We start from the raw sequence: 17,996 nt of genomic DNA, 5'->3' as shown, positions 1-17,996 counted from the left end.
TCAATTACATCTGTGCCAGAAGTGGACAAATGTATTCCGTCTGGGAGGATGATCCCAGACAGCAATAAATTAGAGTCTGTGTACAGACATGCCAAAAATGTGGCCGTGTGGTAGGGTGTCCCTGGGACCAGTCACCTCCTCCACAGTCTGCTTGGTGGCTGCAGGCCTTGGCCTGATGCCTCTGTCAATAGGTTCTGCTTTGTATTTGGAAACTGTCTTTCCATCAAGTCACCACAAAGGCAAGATGGGGAGGGTTGCCTGTGCGGCTTTCCTGGGCACATCTGTCCCAGGCAGCCTCAAGGAGCGTCTAGGACAGTGCCTTCCTAAGGGCATCTCTCTCTTCCCTGCACCAGAACAGCAATGACTTCAAAGCTGGTTTTCTCCCAAAACTAGAGCACGGCCCAAGAAAATCCTCCCCACTTTTTCTGGATTGAGCAGATAAACTACCATATAATGCATGGAGAAAACAACATTTTTAAATGTACGAGAGTAATTCCATGCTTCGTGTGGACAATTTAAAAGAGTGAAAAGAAAAAAGCCACCTATAATCCTACCTTCAAAGATAAATACTGTGAATGGTTTAGCATGACTTCTGTCAATATTTTTCCATGCCATGCTACCCTTTTAAAAATGCAAAAGTCTTTGAAAGCTGGTTGAGTCCAGCTCCTTTAGCTGCCCCTCACTTTATCCAATTGGTGCTTTCCTCTGAGTACTGGAAAATTTTACTTATTCCTCATGAGAGAGTTCAGCTGGTAGAGCTCTAGCCCCTCAGACTCGTCAGTGAAGTCACGCCGCTTTTCTGAAGAAGCTGGCCTGGAGGGGAGTGAAGGGAATGGCTAAGGCCTCCTCTAAGTCCAGCCAGAGAGCGCCGAAGGGCAGCACTAGCCTGGCTTGCAGCCCTGCCAATAGAGGGCCCCTGTGTACCGAGGGCTCTCTGGTCTGCCCCTGACTTTGATACCATTTTTCCTTATTAAACCTCTACTCGTCTGACTGCGTCCTGTCTTGTTGCTGGCATCTGTGTCCACTCTTCCCTGCTGGGACAGGGACAGAGATAGCGACAGCCTCTAATCTGTTCATCTGGTGACAGGCCAGGGGCCCCCACATGAACTAGACGGGTTGGCAGAACCAGGAGGCCGTCTTTCCATCTGCTTCCTTCCCTGTGTGACTTGAGTCCAGAAGGTATCCAGCAGACGTCTGTTGATGGATCGGCCTGGTGCAGCCCAGGATGGGTGCTTGTGGCGGGAGCCTGCAGACCAGCAGTTGTCCCAGTCCTACAACAGTAGAAAAGACCCAGCATTGACACAGAGCCTCACAGAAGCCCTCAGAGGAAGCAGGCGATGACTCCACGGGCCGCCAGCCTGCCCAGCCGGGCCTGCGCCAGCCACACGGCCTCACCGTGAGCCGCACAGCACACAGACCATGCTTTTTCAGAAAATTATTTTTCCTTTCTCACTTTCCATGGAAACTCAAAATAGCAACCAAAAGAAAAAAAAAACCCAAAACAAAACAAAAACCGGCTGAGCTTCCTCTCTGCCAGCAAAACCATCCCCAGGCAGTGGAGTGACCGTGGAGGCCCCGGGAGCAAGGGTTCTAGATGTCTCTGGAACAGCTTTCTAACTGGCACTGCACACTCATGAGGTGTGAGTGGGTTCTGAAGGCTATGTGTTTCCCCCCAATTTAAAAGAATGGTTTTCCCCCAGGTCTGAGAGTTCATCTTGCTGGTGGTGACCCAGAGGCTGAAACACAGTCCCCTCTCTCCGTGATATTGCTGAGGAGGTCCGGGGTGCCCAGCAAAGGACAACATGTCAGGGGACAGATGCCTTCCAGGGGCTGTTATTGGAATATTCTTCTTGAGATGCCTCCCCAGGCTGTGCTCTCTATGCCCAGCAACCACAGGGAAGCCCAGAAGAATGGGGACAACTCAGCTTGGAATCAGGAAACCCCAGTTCTGATATCCCGTCGGGGACCTGGGGGGCTCTGAGCACATCGTTTCTCCTCCCCCAGGAAATGTGAAGGGTGGACAAGCTGATCTCTAAAGGGACAGCCTCTTCAGCCTCAACGCTCTGTACCCCCAGCCCACTCCTGGGCTGTGCGCACCCATCCCCTTCCCTTTGCTGAAAACCAGTATTGTTTCCCTTTCAGCTGGCAGGGTCAGCTGTCATTGGTTTCGGACTATGGTTTCGGTTCGGAGGTACCATGAAGGACTTCTCATCGGCGGACAAATCCCCAGAGTATTTCTACATGGGTGAGTGACTTCAGCTTCCCTGAGGGTTAGCTGGAGCTGCCCCCAGGGGCTTAGAGCAGAACTCACCCCTGGACTTCTGGGGGAGGGGAAGTGAGGAGGCAAAACTGAGCCCTGTAGCCTCTACCTGGCTGGGGGCTGGAGGGACTGTGTAGTCATGGTGGGCGAGGGCACTGCACGCCTAGCCTGCCCCTCCCCACATGGTTCATCGAAATCAAGAAAGACCAGTGTCAGAGGACAGACCTGCCGTGCTCTTTCAGCCGCCATCCATTTCCAAAGAATTAGAAGACTCCCTTTTGCCCACTGAGCAAAATCAGTTATGCATCAATCCATCTGGGCTGATGGGGTCCCTGTCAAGTGAGGGGTTTATTTGTGATCTTGTATTTTAAGTTGTCGATGAGGGAGACATAATTCCAAGTACAGAGACATCTCGAGGTTTGGAGGTACTCAGTCCCTCCCTAACTAGGCACTGCAGAGGGCAGGGCTCATCTGGGAACGAGCCTCCTGCAGCACCAGCTGTGAGGAAGGGATGAGTGGTGAGGGGGGGTGGCCTGCAATTCTGAGACAACGTGGTAAGTAGGGGCTGAGCATTCTCCTGGGTTTAGTCCCTCTGATCTACTTCTCGTCCTCTTCTGTGGGCTGTCCTCACTCTCCAGCCGAGTACACCCGGACTCTAGATTTCAACAAGCCTGAGACTGTTGTCACTACAGGTCATAGTCCTATGTGTCTGGCCATTCCACGGTCTGCCCCAGCTACAGGGTACATAGAGTACGGGGAGAAGCAGGATCCTGGACAGGTCATCTGCTCCCAGTGCCTAGAAAAGCAGTGTCTGCTTCCCAGGAGGGACGGAGCACCCAGGCTCACTCCAGGCTTCGTAAAGGGTAGGTCCCACAGCCGAGCCTCCTGAGGAGGGCAGCCATAGTGGCAAAGACACTTCTAGAAGGAAGTAACCACAAACCTACTGTAAGATGGGCGGCAGTAAGGACAGTCCACAGTTCACCAAAGCGTAGATGTAGTCTTTTGTAAAACACATAGTTAGGGGCGCCTGGGTGGCTCAGTGGGTTAAGCCACTGCCTTCGGCTTAGGCCCTGGTCTCAGGGTCCTGGGATCGAGCCCCGCATCGGGCTCTCTGCTGAGCGGGGAGCCTGCTTCTCCCTCTCTCTCTGCCTGCCTCTCTGCCTGCTTGTGATCTCCGTCAAATGAATAAATAAAATCTTAAAAAAATAAAAAACCCCACATAGTTCATGTAAGTTCCCCTAAGAAAAGAAGAAATGCTGCCAATTCAGCCACGACACGCCATAAAATATGCATATCCCAATTTTAGGGACTGTAAAATGTGAATATGTCAAATGTATATTGAAATCGGTGAAACACGGTGGAGGAAATGCGGTGATGGGGACTCTCCAGAGTTCAGAGTTCCACACAGTTATCGAGGACCCAGGTTTTTTCCCTTCTTTCTACTGGCCGTCCTCGAGATGACCTCAATTGCATCCCGTCTGGTTTAAAAGAGCTGTGGTGGCTCTAAGTGTCATATCCTCATGCTGCCAAGTCCAAAAGAGAGAGGGAAAAAAGGCCAGTTTCACCTCACACGGTCCTCTTCAGGAATGAATACAACCTTTGTCGGAAGACCCCCGGGGGCCCTCTTCTTGCAGCCTGCTGGCCAGAGCCGCCTGTGTGCTCATGCCTGACCTAGTCACGGCCGCCAGGAGAGCTGCTGGGACTGGCTCCTGTGACTAAAGGAGCGTCACCCTGGGCTTGGGAAGGGGCCCAGGTGCCCCAGAGGGCCCCTGACACTTGGACCAAGTCAGAGTTCTGTCCCAAGGAAGCAGCACAGGAGTCTGTCATTATACTTAACACTGAAATGCTCTTTTCCACCATGTGGTTTCCAGGTAGCACATACCCCTCCGTCCAAAACTAACACACACATTCAACACATTTCTCCTTGAGGAACTCTGGGCCCTGCAAACTTCTTCAGAAGCGTTCTCCATCCCAGAGTGAGCCCCAGTGCCCCAGGACAGAGCTCAGCCTGTCCTTGTTCCCCGCCACCTTGAGGGGGACATGCAGGGACAGTCGGGGAAGGGTACCAGAAGGAACAACTCTCCCCTCATGTTGATCATGGTCCCGGGGCAGCTTTTTTTTATAGCTGTTCCCTGTGATTTCTAACTCTGTTCAGCATTGTCACACCTCAGTGCCCACAGGATGACCCACAGCAAAGGTCTGATCCCGCCGTAATGGGATTCTTGCCTCTCCAGGCATATGCAATGATAAATAGCAGACAATAATCACAACCATATGTTAAGTGCTCATGAGTGGTGCAAACAGCACCACTGAATTAAGAAGTGAGAAGGGACGCCTGGCTGGCTCCATCGGTAGAGCGTGCAACTCTTGATCTCAGGGTGGTAAGCTTAAGCCCACATTGGGTGCAGAGCCCACTTAAAAAAAAAATAAAAAGATCCTGTGGGAACAGTGGTGATATGCGCCCGTGAATTTAGTAGTCATGTTTTTAAAAAGCATCAAAGATTTAGGAAGAAGCTTCTAGCAACCACCTGGCTGGCTCAGTCAGTACAACATACTACTCTTGATCTCAGGTCATGAGTTTGAGCTCTACGTTGGGTCTAGAGCTTACATTAAAAAAAAAAAAAAAGTGAGAGAGAACACTGGGGGTCAGCAAGACAACCGTCAGGGTGGATGGGTGCTTGAATGGGGCTTCAGAAGACAATGGGGTCTCAGACGGACTGAGCTAGGGAGAGCCTTGTTTATGACTCTTGAGTTAGCGCTGGCCCGTAGAAGGCAGGCAGCGGCCCGTCATTTCTTTAGCCTGAGGAAGAGACAGCTCATCGTTCAGGATACTCTTTTAGGGGCTTCCTCCTAACCTAGCTCCTCTGACCACTTACAGCTGATCCTCAGGGTGAACATTATTTTCTCTCCCTACTCTGAATTCACTAGTTACTTATGTCCCAACGCAATGTCAGTCCCCATAAAATGGGAATCTTTTGCTCCTGCAGTTCAGGCATGAAGGGGTTCGGGGTATCAGCCTTCAGTCTGTCTTCTCCTCACGTGCTGCAGGCTCTGCACCGGAACCCAATTTATCTCCAGTTCCCCAGGTAGGACTCTCAAGACTTGCCCTCAGAAGCAGCAGTTGTGCCCTCAGGTGGTTGGGGAGGGAAGGGTCCGTCCTTCATTAGAACCAAAACGAGAGACAGCATCCCTGCCCCCCCTTCCCTTAGAGGCAGACATTCTCCTTCAAGTGGTTTGGCAAAAACTAACCACCTAAAACCGAGCCACCTAGCCCCTCACGACCCCCAAGAGTGAGGTTGAAAGATGTAAATCCCTATAATGTAATTCTTCATCCTGAACTGGGAATTTGGGGCAGCAGTAAAGAAACACCATTTCTAAAAAACTATGAAGAGCTGGGTTCCCTGAAAAACAGGTAAGAAAGGCTGTCTCCCTTTCAATGAGGGTAAACACCTGACTATCTAAAAATCTCTTCATGGTGTTTTTAATCTGGGGATTTCATCAAGTATTTGGGTTTATGCAAACATCGTTATGCATTGAAGCAGGGGCCCTTCTAGTCTTTCCCTCTTTTTTTATAGGCTCCTCTATTTAGGAAAACATATACTCTATTCATGGCTACATCAGCCAGAATCTATAGTCCTGGGCTCCGGAATCACACAAAAGAGGATGAGAACGCTGTACTGGCTCCCATGTATCTTTGCGATCTATTTGAAAAGACTCACAGAGTTAACAATTTAAATTCTAATGGAAATGAGCATGTAACTAAATGCCAGCTAAGTGGTATTTGCTGTGGGTGCATCAGGGGTCATTCTAAACCAGTGAGGCAAGAATCTGATTTCGGTTTTAAAGACCAGCTGTCATCAATGAGTGGAAGACAAACAAGGACAGCAGAGGTTGTGGGGCAAAGACCGTGCCAGGCATGTCCACGGGACAGTGATCAGCAAGCCCAAGCTGGGCAGAGGACTCTGGCTGGAGTGGAACAGATTGGGGCAAGGTGGGAGGTAGGATTAGAAGAGCAAGGGAAGGAGAGGACAAACACACAGGGCCCTGAATGTCAACGCTTATTCATTTGGTAAAGCAACAGAGGGATAATTCAGGGTTTTGGGGGAGGGATGATCGGGGCTGCATTTTTAAAGAGATTATTCTGGCAGCAGTGGAATGAGAGGGGAGACAGGAAAGAACATGCTAGGTGACTCAGACAGAAGGGCATCACCGTGGTGCTTGTCAACAGTAGGGACTGTGAAGAAAGACAAGAAACTTTATTAAACATTATTATTAAACAGTATTAAAGTCAGGGACAGAAGGAATCAAAATGATCAAAGATATCAGCGAGAGAAGAGTCAAGTCTAGCAGGAATCATTCACGAGCCTCAGTGGGAACCTGATTTGCAGAAGGAAGGGCTCCCACTCAGAGGGGGTACGATGTGTGGACCTGAGGTGCAGCGTGGGGAGCAGCCTCTGTCCGCCTTGTCCCACACGGTGCTGACCAGCAGTTTCACACGTGTCGATTTGGGTCCAAGGTAAGAAAACCTTTTTCATGCTTTTGTAAGCCCACGAAGCTAAGCAGACTCCCACAGGTAAGAGTGAACTTTCCCCTACGTTGCTATTTAACCACTAACTGGCAAAAATCAGAATGGAGTGTTTGTCAATTCAGGAGATTCCTGGGTTCAGTAGGAGGGGGACCTGTTCCGTGAGGACATTCGTATTCGCTAATCTAAACCGAAGCAATATGAGCGGCCCATGATGCAAGAAATGTCGTATCTTTATGGACATATCTGTCAGAACTTTTTTAGTTGCAAGTCACAGAAAGTTGACGCAGGCTGTCTTGAGCACAACAGAAATTTCTTGACTCGCCAAACCGAAAAGTCCAAGATTCATGCAAGTGATGGGGTCAGAGTCCCACCTGTACCCATGTCTTCCTTCTGCTTCCCTTAAGGGAAGGGCAGTTTTCCTCAAGACGTGACAACATGGCCGCTCCCAGCCCCAGGTGCCAGCTCCCTAGTAACCCTGGCAACGGAGGCCCCTCCTGCTTTCATTCCAGCAGCTCTGACTAAAATCCCGAGCATCAGTCTTGCTAGCAGTCTCAGGTCCAGGGCCTGTTCCCACACCAGTCATTGGGATGGGCTTGCTGGCCGAAGTCTGGGCTTCACGTTTGCCTTAAAGGTCAAAGTCCACAGGGACTGAGCAAAGGAGGTTGGTTTCTGTCACAGAGATGATGAGGAAGTGAATGCTGGCTGGGGAAAACAGTCCATACGGCAGGGCCTGAGTCCTTCTAGTGTGTTCTTGGTGGCCTGGGGCATGGATGTGGGTTCGCCCACACTTAGCTCTTCTTCCTCAGCCACACCTCCCCGCCCCAGGTCTGCCCTTGAGTGGCTGGTGGTGAAGATGCTCGCGGTCAGCGCTCAAAGTTCAGGGAAACGTGTTATCAGGAATCTTAGCACCAGGTGGAATAAGGAAACAGCACAGGGGAGAAGAAACGGGAGGTTGGCAGTCAGTGGTGGTTTTCCAGCTCTTCGTGGCGGGGCTCAGCCCACAACCCAGGTCTGCTGACGCCTCGGCCTGTGCTTGTTCTCTTTACCTGGACAGTGACAACAATAAACAGTCCCAGGAAGTCAGAGACCTCCTCTCCACTCAGGTGTTTCTTAGACTATAACTGGAGCCATATACATGTTTGCAGAAATCAGTACTTCTTTCTTCAATAAATAATTATCCAAATAGGAAAGATACCTGCTCTCTGGCAATAAAACGAGAAGACAAATACACCAGGACACCATTTATGGACTTACAGAGCAAACGGTGTGAGGTAATAGGACTTTAAAAAAGAAGCAGGCACAGGTTTTGGAAAATCTCACTTCATGTCACAGGGTGGCGGTCACTAAGCTGGGTGTTTTCTTTTCAGAATTAGTGCCAGAGCAATCAGCCCATGAAACTCTTATCACCCCTTTGTTAAAGAGTGTTGGTGAACAGGCAGGGGCACTTTCCTGTGGCTTTTAAAGAAAGAGCCTCACAGCCAAGAGGCCCATCTCTGAGAGCGACCTCAGGAACACATAGGGCCTAGCTCCCTGGTTCTGGGCAGATGACTTCCAGGCTTTGTAGGAGAACTTTCTCTCTGTCCTTGGTGGGGAGGATGCTTTCCTGTCTGGGATCCTTGCTTCTTCCTTGTGATGGAGAGAGGTTCCCTTCCTGTGATGAAGATCTACCCTGACGTCACAGCTGGGAACAGTGTGGAGAGATCCAGACCGGAGCCCTGAGCCCTGAGGGCTTCCCCCTGCCGCCCCTTCTCAAGGTCCTCTGAGTCCAGGCCAAGGTGTGGAGGTTGGGGCAGGATATCCGTGTCCCTGGAGTGCTAACGTGGAGAACAGAGAGCCTTAAAGAGAGGAACTGCTGGGATAACTTGGGGTTTCCTGCCCTCTTTCCACTGTGGTCTCTCTCCACAAACCCCAAGGGGACGCTCCCCTGCCCCCTGGCTTGCAAACTCCACTAACCTGCCCCTCAGAACTCCTGTTACAGTCCCTCTCCACGGCGGCCTCCTAGAGGGACAGACAGCGCAGGGGGCCCTTTCCAGGAGTGCTGAGCAGGGCACTGGCCTCCCGGGCCTCAGAAGCCTGGATGGGGCACTCATGCTGGGGGCACATGAAGTCGTGTTTGTGAGCCAAGGACGTTGGCAGGTTTTTTCCACAGAGGGGCGGGCTGCCCACACGGACAGCAGCCCTTTGGCTCTCCAGGGTCCCAGGCTGACCCGTAGCTTTCTCCCCCTGTTGAATTCAGAGTCAGGGAGCCTGGTTTCGATTGTGTGTAACATTATGTGTAAAGGAAAGGGTTCCAGGGCTGAACGCTGAGGGGCTGGCTTGCTTTTTTCAAAACTCCAACTCACTCCGATCATGTTTTGTTACTTCTTGGTTTTCAGCTGTCCCCGAGAATCATGGTGTCTTCAGAAGAGAGGTGCTGTAGCTTACCTGGTTGAGACAGTTTCTCCAAAGCATTTTTACAAGTGAGATTATTATTTCCATATCGTAGATAACAATACCCGAAGGTCAGCTGACAGGCCTGGATTTCTAGCTCCCAGCCCTGTATTTTCAGAGGAAGACCCAGACATCATCCCTTAGAGACTCTGCAGGCCCTCACCCTCCTGACATTTATAAATTGCAAAGTGAACAGCTTCTAGCTGAGAGTCCCCCTTGTCCTGGATTCCCGCTGGAATTGCACCAGCGGGGTCAGACCATGAACTTTACAGCAGACTCCCTAGCTTGGTTCCAGGTTTGCCCCTCATGAGCTGGGCAGTCCCTCTGGCAAACGCCTTCCATTCTCCGTGTCCCAGATTACCCAGCTGTGAGATGTGACTACTAATAAGCCACAGACCCCATCGAGCCAGGTGAGGCAGGAGAAGAGCACACTTACAAGCAGGACCTGTTGTGTGGGCTTTATTATTTTTATGTAGGGAAGTTACTGTGTTCCTCGGTGGAGGGAGGAGGCATGACTCCACGCGAGGATACGGGGAGGAAAGACCAGGGAGTGAGTGGTTTAGAGGCCATGCAGTCAGAAGGAGAGAAGGGTTGATGGTGTGGGGGCCGGTTCCTGGGCCAGTGCCCGTCGGGTGCACAGTGTGGCTGCTGCACAGAGAAGGCTGAGGTGCCAGGAAGTGGCAGTTGTCACCCCCGGGCTGAATGACTCCATGACTTATCCGTGTTCAGCTCCACACAACAGTACTCCATAACCAATGCTGTTACTCACGTAGAGCTCAAGTCTCTACCTTCCCCATCAGCTAAGCCCCATCCCGCACTCCACATACAGATGTAATTATGTGCAGCCCGGGTCAGCTGGGAGGGAGGGAGAGTGGCACCAAGGAGAGAAAAAATATTCTTGGATGAAAAATGGTCATTAGCCAGGTCTGTAAAACCGTCTGCCTCCAGAAAGTCACGGAAATGGATGACCGCGCCACTACCCAGTCCCGGAAAGTGGGGGAGCCATTTAAAAATGAGTTACTTCAGATAAGGCTTTTTGGTTGCTGGGGAGAGCCTCAGGGACTGGAGCTGCTGGGTCAGTCCCACAGTGTGTTTGCTCTGAGCTCTAGGATTCCGAGAGCCTAAGAATGGCCTATTATACAAATAAGCAGATTTTCTTGGTGCAGGGAGGTGGGGGGGGTGTCATTATTTTAGAAGGACAAGGATTGTTGCCGAAGGGGCTGAGTGAGCTTGTCTACAGTGCGGTACAATGTTGTCCTCCTCAGCCCCCGTGCCTGTGTCCACCACAACCCAGCCTCCCCAGGAGCAGCCCCCTCTTCCCTGCATTCTGGACTCCCGGAAGCCCCTTTTCAGGAGTGCGGCCACACACTCATCTGCCCAACCCTGAGAGAGCCAGGCCTGTGGCGGCTTCGTGGAGGTCTGCTGAGATGTATTCTTAGCGTGTATTTCCCGGCAAAGATGGGCAGTGGCAGACAGCCAAGCTGATCAAGAATCCTGTCTTGTGCTGGGCATATTCTAGATCGGGTGAGTAAGGTTAGGTGGTGGACTTCAGATACAGAGAAAGACAAATACGAGAACCTGCAAAAGCACCAAATGGAAAAGAACAGGTTGGGTCCGGTCCCGGTGAATTCCCCTGTGGCTGGAGCCCAGGCTACAGAAGGCTCCAGGGGGGCCCAGGCCCTTGACTGTCACTTGGAGCAGAATCTGTAGAGGGAAATCAATATAGAATGTCAGCCCATGCGTGTGACCCTTTGTGAGGGGACAAAATAAGGTGGTGCCACCGCTGCCTGGTCGCACAGGACAGGAGTCGGGTCTCCGGGCCCGACCCCTACTCACAAACCAGAAATAGAACCCTTGCCTCATCTAATGGGCTTGTTCAAGAAGCCGGTGAGATGATGGAAATGAAAGAGCTTAGAAAAAGAAAGTGTTTGAAGCAATAAGGTGTTGAGGCAGCGGAGTCAACATTTTTTTTTTAATTTTATTTTTTATAAACATATATTTTTATCCCCATGGGTACAGGTCTGTGAATCGCCAGGTTTACACACTTCACAGCCATTAGCCTGTTTTTAATACGGTGTCATTTCTCTCATGACCACATCCCCTTTCCACACGAAATTCCACACGAAATTCCACACGAAATTCCCTTTCTAGGAAGGGGCCAAGCCGGCTGAGCAGGAGAGAGAGAGAGAGGGAGGGAGGAACACCTGCCCCAGGCTGGCAGATGCCTCAGGGCTTCCCCAGCCCAGAGGCCCTGACAACAGCCTGGGGGAGACAGGAAGAAAAGCAGCCTGGCCTGCCACCCGGTCTCTGTCAGGGACCCAAGAGATCTGCCCACAAACCACCAGCAGCACCCAGTGGGGCCCCCGGAGACACCCAGCGGGCGCACTCAGGCCTCCTCCACAGAAGCGGACCGCTGGCTCCCCACCCTTTCAGAGAATGGGAGGGGTTTCCAGGTGACTCATAGGACTAAAATGCAAAAAATAAAATAGAGACAATTAGCATTATTCTAAGCAAGTCCAGCACCAGGCCTCACATTGTGTGCTAACTTATCTCTGGATCAGAAAAGGAAATACGAAAGGGCTTGGCTTTATTTCTCTCAACAAGAACATTTCTGTCCTTTTCTTTCTCTGTGAGCAATGGTTTCTATGGCTTGCCTTCAGTAGTAAGGGAAATTAGCCCCCAAATGGAGGTTGCTGTTGGTGCTGGGCTGGTGGGGCAGGTTAGGGTAGTGGTGATGTCATGGCTTTAAAAGCAGATGGGTATTTTTATCCCAGCTCTATGAACTTGGGCAAATTGCTTAAACTTTGGGGGCCTAGTTTCTCTAGAAAATGGATATAATAATGGTGCTTTGCTTAACGAAGATTAAATTAAGAAATCTGTGCCAGTTGCCGTGCCCGGAAAAAGTAAGCCCTTCATAAATGGAGCTAATATTGTATTAGTAACAGTATTTGGTGTGTGTTACCTTGTCACCTCCTCTCTTGGCTGTTTTCTTAGAACATTGCAACTACCCATGTGCCCAGCGTACAGTGATGCCCTCTAAAGTGTGTGATTCTCACAAAATTTATGGCCTTATTGCTGTGTCCTCCGGCCCCTCTCCGCTCTTCTGCCCCGCTGTGTCCGTGAGCCCTCCCAGACACTTTGTCCTCCTGGCCATCATAGATGGTGACAGCCATGAATTCCTGAGTGCCATGAGAGCCCAAGGGGCTCCTAGGGAGGTGTGGGTTTGTGCCCTGCCTCTGGCACTGATCCTGACCGCCCCTGGATCCAACTGCCTCAATTTCATGCAAATGATAGTAATGACCACTTGACAGGGGTGGTAGAGACCTGAAAGGTAAAGTGCCTGGCATGGTTGGGGGGGTGCAGGGAGAGGGCGTGTGGAGGTGGTTAAGGGCATATATGCTGTGGGAATCAGACAGAAGAGCTTTCCGATCCTTGCCACTCAAGTGAGGGTGAGGAGGTCCCTTCACTTGGATAAGTACCAACTTTCTCTCTTCCCTGGGGGTAACTGAGCCCCTGCCTCTCAGGATCCCTGCACAGGTTCTGGCAGGTGCTTTCAACAGGTGTCTCCCATCACATTAGCAGCAGCAGAAGACTCGCCGCAGAGCCCGACCAGGAGCTGACCCCTGCAGCTGCTGGGCAGCCAGTGGGCTGAGGGTCAGCCGCTCCTCTGACTCTTCCCCGCAGGGCTGTACGTGCTGGTTGGAGCAGGGGCCCTGATGATGGCCGTGGGCTTCTTCGGGTGCTGCGGAGCCATGCGGGAGTCGCAGTGTGTGCTTGGATCTGTAAGTAGGGCATGGGGGGAGGGAACTGGTCTGAAGGGGGCCCCCAGGTCTGGCCTCCAGCATCAGCTCCTGGACCTACTGAGACCTTGGCATTCACTCCTTCTTCCTTGAGTCTCCATTTCTCCATTTCTTCCTTAAGAATAATATTATCTTTGTCCCCGCCTCATATGGAAAGTATGAAAAAAAAAATGAGGTCACTGGCATGAAGATGTTTGGGGAGGAAAAGTGCCTAATAATTGTAAGGGGTAATTATGATTGCTCTTTCAAAATTATTTCACAGTGAGGGAGGCAGCCAAGGTTCCTATAGGTAGGGAAGTGTTACGAACTATAAGAAAAGAATTGCTGTTTGAGATCAGTAACATCAAACATCCCTCTTGTGGTTTCTTTTAATAAGTAGGCTCTGTCTTAAAAAGAAAAAAGAAAGAAAGAAAGAAAAGAAAAGAATGAATTTCAGTTATTGCTCTACATCCAATGCCAGAGTGACCCTAGAGAAACAAGAAGGAAGAGGGGCCGGAAGAGAGAAAGATTTTGTCTTTCTCCGTGAAGGATCAGAAACAGCAATTTTAGGGGCAGTCTCTCCTTCTTGTTGCAATCTTTGATTTTTAACTGTGGCTTCTGCTTCTGATCTTTTGCAGGGTAAAATCTCTAACTCATCTCCTCCATCCTCCATTCTTCCTGTCTTTCCTGTGTTGCTGAGCTCCCTGTCATTTATCACTGAACACAGAGCAGACCCAAGAGAGCAGAACAGAAATCTGTCCAGGAGGCTGCCCCTCACCAACACTCCCACTCCCCAGAGAAGCATTACAGTCCGCAGAGTCTGGACCACACCTTCCCCAAGCCTAGACCCCACCAGTCACTTCCTGTGTCCTGGCCTTGTTTTATATCTTTATGGAATCTCTTTCATTCATCAAGAATTCATTGACTGCCTAGGGGCCAGGCACTGTTCTAAGTGACAGGAATTCTTTTTCCTTCTTTTTTTAAAATTTAATTATTTTTTGTTAACATATATTGTATTATTTGCCCCAGGGGTACAGGTCTGTGAATCATCAGTCCTACACGATTCACAGCACTCATCATAGCACATACCCTCCCCAATGTCCATCACTCAGCCATCCTCTCCCTCCCCGACACCCGCAACAACCCTTAGTTTGTTTCCTGAGACCAAGAGTCTCTTATGATGTGTCTCCCTCCCTGGTCCCATTTTGTTTCATTTTTCCCTCCCTTCCCCTCATGAACCCCAGCCCTGCCTCTCAAATTCCTCATATCAGAGAGATCATATGATAATTGTCTTTCTCTAACCAATTTATTTCTCTTAGCATAATACCCTCTAGTTCAATCCACATCATTGCAAATGGCAGGATTTAGGGGTTTTTTTTGGTGGCTGCATAGTATCCCATTGTGTGTGTATATATATATATATCACCTCTTCTTTATCCATTCATCTGTCAAAGGACATCTGGGTTTTTTCCATAGTTTGACTATTGTGGACATTGCTGCTATAAACATTTGGGTGCACGTGCCCCTTCAGATCACTACATTTTTATCTTTAGGGTAAATACCCAGTAGTGCAATTGCTGGGTCATAGGGTAGCTCTATTTTCAACTTTTTGAGGAACCTCCATGCCGTTTTCCAGAGTGGTTGCACCAGCTTGCATTCCCATCAACAGTGTAGGAGGGTTCCCCTTTCTCCGCATCCTCACCAGCATCTGTCATTTCCTGACTTGTTAATTTTAGCCATTCTGACTGGTGTGAGTATCTCACTGTGGTTTTGATTTGTATTTCCCTGATGTAAGTGGTGGGATTTCTTTATCATTACCTGAAATTATCTAACTCACTTTTTTATTGCCTTACTCATTTATCATACTTCACATTTTCTTTTTTATTATCATGTTTAGTTAGCCACCATATAGTACATCATTAGTTTTTGATGTAGTGGTCCATGATTCATTAGTTGCATGTAACACCCTGTTCTCAGCACCACACGTGCCCTCCTTAATACCCATCACCGTTACCCCATCCCCCCATCCCCTCACTTTGGTTCCCAGAGTCCAGAGTCTCTCATGGTTTGTCTCCCTCTCTGATTTCTTCCCCGTTTGCCCTCCCTTCTCCTGTGGTCCTCTGCTCTATTGCTTATGTTCCACATATAAGTGAAACAATAATCTCCTCCAGTTCTGTACATGTTGATGCAAATGGTGAGTATTCATCCCTTTTTTCTAATAGAAGGTCCACGATAGCAGAGATGTGGGGATCCTATCTTATCACCACTGTATACCCAGTGCCAAGGACAGTGCCTGGTGCAGAGTAGGTATTTAATGAACAATTGCTGAATGAATTAATGAGCAAATGAATGAATGAAAAAACTTACAGGGGAATGGTAGTAGATGATTCCTACCAGATCAATTCAAACTAATAATCTTGCCTAATGTTTTGGGTTTTTTTTTCAAGTGGAACTAGCATTAAAGAGGCCAAATAAATTGAAAAGGTATTGAGTTAATGAAGTGAGTATTTTCTCTCCTCTACAGTTCTTCACCTGCCTCCTGGTGATATTTGCTGCTGAAGTAACCACTGGAGTATTTGCTTTTATAGGCAAGGGTGTAGTAAGTAGAAATTACAATTTATTTTTATGATGGTTAAAGTGTTTTTTTATGGCAAAAGCTATGAGAATATTTCACCCACAATGATACTGAAAAACTAAATAATCCCCACAGATATCCTTTACACAGAACTTTTTAACCTACATGTATTGTGCAGACCTGTGCATACTGTATGTGTAAGTATGCATACATTTATTTGCACACATTTTTCTGAGAAGATGATAGTTCATTAGATCTGTAAAAGAGTCTATGATTTCTTTTAAAGGATCTCTAGTTTAAGATGATCCCATTTGTAACAGGGAAGCAGATAGATTGCACACATGAGAAAGAGGGATGGAGAGGAACATGTATTTTTACCCTTTGTTAGATTATCATTTGTCCACAGGGCTTGGCCTGAAAAGAGGCCACATCATCCTCAAAGTCTGAAGTCTGACTTGCTGTGTGCTAGGAAATCCAGTTTATTTAAATTGGTGCTCAAACTATAGGTATCCAAAATACGTTATCAAGAGAACCCACAGAGGCCACAGAGGAAATAGCCTTTTTAGAAGGGACACACTGTGGGAAAGAAGGGCATGAAAAGGAGGAAGAATGGAATCTTAAGTTTACTGTATTTCCCATAAATTCATGTGCTATCAGTATTGTGTGTATGAACTTTGGATTTTTCTAAAAAATGGTAAACATGTAGAATAAGTAAATATCACCTCCTTTAGAATATTTCTAAAGTAACCGGTTCTTTCTATAGGTTGGAGGAATTGGATTTTAGGACTTTTTGAGATCATTAGGGACATCAGAACACATGCTGTTATAACCAGAAAAAAACATTCTCTAAGTTTCATGATATTTGTATGCTGAACCAGTTTTCCTTGGTCATGAACATTTTTCAAACCATGTCATGGATAGACTTGAGTACTTCTAACAAATAGGGTACCAAGAACACGTAAGTCCCCACTCTGACATACGTCAGAATGTCCTGGGGGGGCCCAGGAGCCTGGGGGCTGATGGATGCCAATGTCTATTTAGGTTTGAGAACCTCCGCTTTAAGAAATTTGCTAGTCTATGAAAGCTGTTCTTGGTTAGTCTATCCTTCCATCTCCGAAAGTGTCTGAGAAACTCCAGAGTCTGTAATTTTTCCCATATATGTAGCATTGTCTTTAAATATAGATAAACATAGGGCAAGGCTGTATTTTCCAAGGATAAGGAATGGGGGGGTTTTCTTGATGAAAGGAGAATGTTTGAAATTTCCCCACTTGTTGTCCCCTTGGTTTTTTAGGCTATACGACATGTTCAGACCATGTACGAAGAGGCTTATAATGATTACCTGAAAGACAGGGAAAGGGGAAATGGGACTCTCATTACCTTCCACTCAACAGTAAGTAACTTTACTTCTTCCTTGAAATCATCTCTTCTAAAGATCATGCATTAGCCAGGTTCTCTCTCTTCACCTGGATCAGAATAAATTTGGTGAAATGAAGCTGGAGCACTATATTTCAGCCCTCTCAGGAGACACAGTTGGCATTCTAGGTAGAACCTAGAAGAGGAAGAGGCCTAGCACAGAGGCTTTGCAAGAGGAAGTCAGGAAATGTGCCCCAGGAAGACAAAAGAGCACAAATAAGAACACCCAGAAAGCCTCCCAATTAAATACCAAGGTCTCTCAAAAGGCGGCATAGTGGTATAACAAACAGCCATGACCTTCAAGTCAGAAAAGCTCATTTCTAGCTGCAGGCCTGCCACTTAGGCACGTTCCTTGTCTCCCTAATAATCGCTCAGCTCCCCATTTGTAAAATGAAAGGGCACAGAGACAGCCATGCTCCCTTTATCCTGGAACGTTCCGTGGGACTGTGCTGTCAGTGCAGTGCTGAGGGCTGCACACAGGCAGCCAAGGAGGAGGTACAGAGGAGATGGGCCAGGCCAGAGTCTTAACCTTTCCCTGCAATATGCAGAAGTAGCTATGAACTCCTGGGCCAGGTGCTTTCAGGTAGCCCCATTCTTGTTCATCGCAGGACTGTCCTGGAAGTACCAAACATTTCTCCTGCTCAGCCTCAGCTGCCCCTGAGACATCAAGCCGCACACATTCTCCTTTGTCCTTGAAGGGCCAGCTATAAAGAAGGACACCTGTTTGCTGACCAGCCTTCAGGCCCTGGCCTTTCAGTCCCAAGGGTTTATTTGCTGTGGTCACTTTTCCTCTCTGTCCCAGACTATCCTGAGCTAATGAGCCCTTCCTGAAGCTCATAAAACTTCAGCCACTCAGTAGATTAAATTACTCCAGGCTGAAAAAAAAAAAAAAGAATCTAAAAACCCAATACCTGTCTAAAAAACAACAATTTACACAGATACCATCCATTGGCTTCTTGCTTTGTTGGGTTGCCTTGAGTCACTTCCCAACGTGAAACTCAGAAAACTTGA

The 17,996-nt window shown here is 48.7% G+C and overlaps 1 protein-coding gene across 1 annotated transcript in view; it reads left to right on the top strand.

Moving 5' to 3' along the window:
* The first annotated feature begins 2,148 nt into the window (after window positions 1-2,148).
* Window positions 2,149-17,996, top strand: part of LOC111143517 (tetraspanin 2) — a 42,310-nt gene continuing 26,462 nt past the window's right edge. The window contains exons 1-4 of the mRNA XM_022497330.1: window positions 2,149-2,245; window positions 12,903-13,000; window positions 15,522-15,596; window positions 16,864-16,962. Of these exons, the coding sequence (XP_022353038.1) occupies window positions 2,197-2,245; window positions 12,903-13,000; window positions 15,522-15,596; window positions 16,864-16,962 (321 nt within the window). The 5' untranslated portion in view covers window positions 2,149-2,196. The remainder of the gene's footprint in view (window positions 2,246-12,902; window positions 13,001-15,521; window positions 15,597-16,863; window positions 16,963-17,996) is intronic.

Source organism: Enhydra lutris, unplaced genomic scaffold (genome assembly GCF_002288905.1).
Source record: "Enhydra lutris kenyoni isolate GAN:26980312 unplaced genomic scaffold, ASM228890v2 scaffoldscaffold9, whole genome shotgun sequence".
In the NCBI taxonomy this organism is placed as follows: domain Eukaryota; kingdom Metazoa; phylum Chordata; class Mammalia; order Carnivora; family Mustelidae; genus Enhydra; species Enhydra lutris.
The sequence above is the reverse complement of the archived record's forward strand: the minus strand, read 5'-3'. Positions and strand labels throughout refer to the sequence as shown.